The 5,515-nt window shown below is 42.4% G+C and overlaps 1 protein-coding gene across 1 annotated transcript; it reads left to right on the forward strand.

The window, feature by feature from the left end:
* The first annotated feature begins 1,156 nt into the window (after nt 1–1,156).
* On the forward strand, nt 1,157–2,425 carry LOC122651604. Its single transcript, XM_043845055.1, has one exon. It carries the CDS (start codon nt 1,157–1,159, stop codon nt 2,423–2,425), a length of 1,269 nt encoding a protein of 422 aa, XP_043700990.1.
* The last annotated feature ends 3,090 nt before the right edge of the window (nt 2,426–5,515 follow it).

Consider the following 5,515-nt stretch of genomic DNA (forward strand, 5'->3'; position numbering starts at 1 on the left):
GGATGCCTTGTTTTACGGCTAAAGTGGATCTTCGGAAAGCCTATAACTCCGTTCAATGGAGTTTTCTGTTCTCTTTACTTCTGTGCCTGAGATTTCCTCCCCTCTTTATCAATTGGATTTCTCAGTGCATTGTGAAACCGGGCTACACTATCTTCGTCAATGGTGCTCAGTCCCCTTATTTTTTGACAAACAGGGGGTTAAGACAGGGATGCCCCATGTCTCCTTTCCTCTTCAACATTGTGTTACAATTCTTCTCTGATTCCCTGGTGGTGGCTGCTGATTCTGGTTTATTTGCCTATCATCAATACTGTGATAAGCCCAAGATCACGACCGTGTGCTTCGCTGACGACCTCTTTGTTTTTGGTAGAGCTTCCCAAGCCAATGCCATTTTCCTGCATAAGGAGTTTGAAAAGTTTTCTTTGTTCTCTGGGCTCTCTATTAATCAAGGCAAGTCTAATATTTTTTTCTCTAGCTGCTCCTCAGAGATGATGGATTTCTTTTGTGGCACTAGAGGGTTCTCCTGTGGTCAGCTCCCCATTAAATACCTTGGAGTTCCTTTGGCTTCAAAATCTTTATCTCAGAGTGATTTCGACCCTCACCTCTCCAAGGTTGATAGTCACTTATGTGCATGGAAGGCCAAGTCGCTCTCCTATGCAGGGAGACTAACTCTCATAACATCGGTGTTGGTCAGCTGTATCTCTTACTGGTTGAACTTCTTCCCCTTTCCCATTTCGGTGCTTAGTGCTCTTGAGAGAAAGATGGCTTGATTTCTACAGTGGGGAAACTCTAATAAGGGGATGTATGAACTGGCCTGGGATACCATTTGCAGCCCCAAGAAAGAGGGGGGACTAGGCCTGCGTAAGCTTGGTGAGTGGAATGTGCGCCTCTTATGCATCAAGTGTGGCACATTGTCGCGAATTACGACACTGCTTGGGTGCACTTTGTTAAATATAGATGGCTTAAGAGGCATAGTTTCTGGTCAGCCACAGTTCTTGTGCACTGCGCTCGCTCGCTCAAGGTTATCTTTTAGCTTCGACCAACTTCCATGCCCAATATTCGATATCTTCTCAATTCGGGTCGTGATGTCAATCTTTGGTTTGATCCCTGGTTGGCCAATGGCCCTATCTACCAACTAGGTATGCTGATTTCGGAGGCCATGGGTAGGTGCATGTATACTTCGGTTGACTCCCTTATTGTGGATGGGGATCAGTGGGCTGAGGACGTTGCAGACCCGAGTACTCATAGTAGATGGACAGAGATCTCTACTACTAGAATCCATGGGAGGCTTTCTTCTGATACGATCATGTGGTGTGCAAATCTGAAGGGGGTTTTTCCGCTGAAATTGGAGTGGGACTCCATTAGAGCTCGTAGAGATCCGGTTGCGTGGTATAAGCTGGTGTGGTTCCCCTATTCTCAGACCCGGTTCTCTTTTATTGTTTGGCTTGCTATAGTAGGTCGGTTCACCACCAAGAGCAGACTTGCGGCTTGGGGCTTGGCTACAGACACAACTTGTCCATTGTGCAACACAGGCAATGAGGATTTGAACCACCTATTCTTCAAGAGTCCTTTCTCTAACCATATTTGGCAGAGGGTTCTTCTTCTGAATGGTTTTGCTCTTCCCGCCCTTCTGTCTTGGCCTAATGTGGTGCAATGGACCACTAATCACTTCACTGGTGATTCTCTCCTTAATAAGGTTAGAAGATTCAGTTTCAGCGTCATGGTGTATCGAATTTGGAGTGAAAGGAACAGTAGAATCTTCAAGCAGCAAGAGTCATCTTTTGAGAAAGTTCTGTGCCAGATAATTGGGGACACTAGAGGCCGGTTTTCTGGTTCAGTTGCTGTCGCTCCTGATAGCAGCGCCACTCGTGACTTCTTTCATCGGTGGAGGATCAAAGTGCAGTTCACTCTTCAGCGCCCTTCTTTTCATTCCTGGTTGCGGCCTCCTTCCAATTGCATGGCCATTAACTGTGATGGCTCGGTGATGGATGGTCGTGGCGGTTATGGTGCCATGGCGTGTGATCGCATGGGAAGAGTCATTTTTGCTATTGCAGGTGGGTTCAGGGATACCAACATTATGCGCATGGAGTTGGAAGCTATCCGATGTGGTCTCCGTAGGGCCAACTCTCTTGGTTGTCCTCGGATTCACGTTCAATCGGACTCCCTATGTGCCATTCAAATGATTAAGGGTTCTTTCCATACTCCTTGGCACTGCCTGGAGCTGTTAGAAGATATTTTGTGCCTTAAAGAGAAGTTCTCCTGTTGCACTTTTGCGCACGTTGCTAGAGAAGCAAACTTCTGTGCGGATTTTCTGGCAAGCTTCTTGCATTCGGACCAGGAGATCCTTCTTAGTACCAATTGCCTTCCTCCGGCTCTTGCCTGCCTTGTTGGGGAAGATGCCAGAGGAAGAAGATACCAAAGATTGTAACCCTATTTTAGTCTGATTCCTTATTTATTAAAGCTCTTTTTCCCTAAAAAAAAAAAACATAGTCTACGTAAATCATCTAAGCATAAATTCTTTAAAATAATGTTATTTTATTAAGCTAGAATAGTTAAATTGTACTTTATTAAGCCCACAAATGTTAGGCCCGTTCACACTAGAACTAGACCAGTTTTTTGTTTGGTTGTATTAATTAGAAATTAATGTATTATTCAAATAGTGAAAATTTATTAGATTAATTATTAATTTACTTATTAAATTATTTATTGTCAAAATTTCTAAAAATACCCTTTTTAGCTTCTCTCTCCAAAAAACACTGAAATGACATTTTTACCTTTTTTGGTAAAACTTCTAGAAATTAGTTCCTGGGAACTAACCTTGACTATGTACGGACTTATTTTGGCTTAAAAGTCAGTAAAAATATTATTTTAGGCAAAAGTACTAACCCCTGATTAGCTGTCTCAAGGCCAAAATGTTCTCAGGGCATTCTCAGAAATCCGATCATCCTTCCGTCACTTTCTATAGGATCTACATAATAGATAAAGCGTTAAATTAATTTCCTTATTATTCCAGGATATTACACTCTGGTCGATTGGATCGACCACTCCAATCAACCACTACTCCTGTCATTCTAGAATTAAGTCTGGCCTTGGTTTAAAATTTAGACCAAGGGTACCCTTAGACTCTATGTGTCATGCCCCCATTCCGATGAAGATATTTTACATTAAATAGAGGGTGACTGGGACAACACGTGTCATCCCAATACCTACCAGGATCACAGATACAATGTCCCAAGCCACAGCCCACTCTGTCATCAATCGTGATAACAGCAAGAAACGTACCAAATGGAATAAATTGTTCCAATCACAGAGTTAGCGGAAGCAAAATTAAATCAAATCATGTGAATTATACAGCATCGGTTCTCTAATGATAACACATAGTACAATCTCAATATTTGTAACCATTCATTTCTCTCTTTATAGTTAAACATAAAGTTTATACATGATTGTGGATGAGTACAAAAATTAAATAATAAATAATCACCACTAGGGTACCATTCTTGGGTGTACATCTACATCCAAGTCACAGCCACCGGCTCCACTTGATTCGCATCCAATGGTGCTCATCAAGAAATTACCTGCATATCAACTAAAAGGGGTTGCGCAACGGGGTTAGCTACACTAGCTAGTGAGGGAGCAAAGGGGAATGCACATACATACACACAAATAATTTCAAGCAGAATGATGCATGCTAATGTTAGATTCATTTTCCACCTAACACACAATTCTATAAGTCAAGTGTATGCTACTGTGATAACTTGGGAGACACTGAGAGTCGCTTAACTTATCGCCCCAGTGAAACCTCAATTATCACACGGGAGCCTAGGTCGGTAGAAACCATCCGGTCACCCAATGGCAGACCCCGATAGCCATCACTACCCCTGACCTGGCCTCTCCCACCTCCACAGGCAATAGGTGCTCAGACTATCCAACATATAATGTTATACCCGCACCCCGGATCATAATTAATTATCATTTCTTCCCCGTGACATGTAATTATCACTGTCATATATGCTGGTGACCTGTTCTTGATGATGGTTAAACCCAGCTATAAAATTATTGACCACAGTACGGGTTTACCTATGAGAAAACTATTCGGGGTCATGGGAGACAAACCATGACAAGGAAAAAGTAAGTTCTAGCCCTTAATTTTATTTATTTATCCTTTTTCTTGATGCCCTCGAAGTGTGGGTCAAGGTTTGGACCGCCTGGGCTATTTTAATTGAGTTGGAAAAATTTTATTTGCGGGTCCCACTTATCTCGGGAAACGTGTGAGGGACTTGTGTTCCATTATTATGTGGATCCCACCCTTTAATAGACCCCCTTTGATAGACTTCTTTCCTATTTAGGACTAATGGGTTGACCCATTTAACTTAAGGTACCCATTTAACTTGGGTGACCCATTTAACTTAGAGTACCCATTTAATTTGGGTGACCCACTTAACTTAAAGAACCCATTTGGCTTAATGACCCATTTAACTTGGATCAACCCATTTAGCTCTTGACCCATTTAACTTAAAGGACCCAAGGTCCATTTTTTATAAATAAGACTAAAGGGGGAGAAACATTCATTTATCTTTACTTCTCCCATCTAACCTAAATCGTGGAGGAGAGAAAGAGGAGAGAAAGGAGAAAGAAGAAAGAAGAAAGAAGGAGAGAAGAAAGAAGGAAAGAAGAAAGAAGGAAGGAGAAAAGGAGGAAGAAGGGTGGAGAATCTTGGTTGGAGGCTTAACGATCACTTCTTGGAGCCCTCAACGTGGAGCACCACTTCCTTGGGGTAGGTAAGCCATTAAAACCCACCTCTCTTCTTCTATTTTGGGTTTTGGGGTTTGGGAAATGGGAAAGACTTGACCTAGGGTTCTCTTGGAACCTAAGGAATTGATGGAAACTCTAAGCCTTGGTTATTGTGGAGTTATTTTACTTCATGGCTTGCTCTAAAACTTTCAATCTCATTCCAATTGAAAGACTTAGGGTTTCTACCCTATTATGCCCTAAATTAGGTTCTCTTTGCTTTCCCCCTTGAATCCTTGGGATACATGGACCTAATGAGGTCTTAGGACCCTACTGGACTTAGGAGGAAGCTTTCTTGAAGCCTCCTTACCTTTAAACCCCTTGGGAAAGGAACCCCTGGTGAGAAACCTTTTAATTTTTGATTCTGCAGGTATGTGGTTTTACATGCGGTTTCAAGACCTACGAAAAACCACCCTTGCAACCACCCCCTGAATAAGCCCCTATTAAAGTCGGTTTTACGTGTGGTTTCATATTCTGAGACAAACCACCCGTAAAACCACCCTTGGCAGAGACCTTTCTAAGCCCCTGGTTACCTAGGATTTACATGTGGTTGCAGGAATTGGGCATGAGACCACCCATAAAACCACCCGGCCTCTGAAACCTTATACTTAAATGATTTATGGGATACCTTTTGGGGATCCTTCCCTGTACTTATTTAACCTTATTCTCACTCTTTCTTTAGGTTTAAATTCCAAACTTGTGACGTGTTACTTAATCGCGATGATAA

The sequence above is a fragment of the Telopea speciosissima genome, chromosome 1, assembly GCF_018873765.1.
Source record: "Telopea speciosissima isolate NSW1024214 ecotype Mountain lineage chromosome 1, Tspe_v1, whole genome shotgun sequence".
In the NCBI taxonomy this organism is placed as follows: domain Eukaryota; kingdom Viridiplantae; phylum Streptophyta; class Magnoliopsida; order Proteales; family Proteaceae; genus Telopea; species Telopea speciosissima.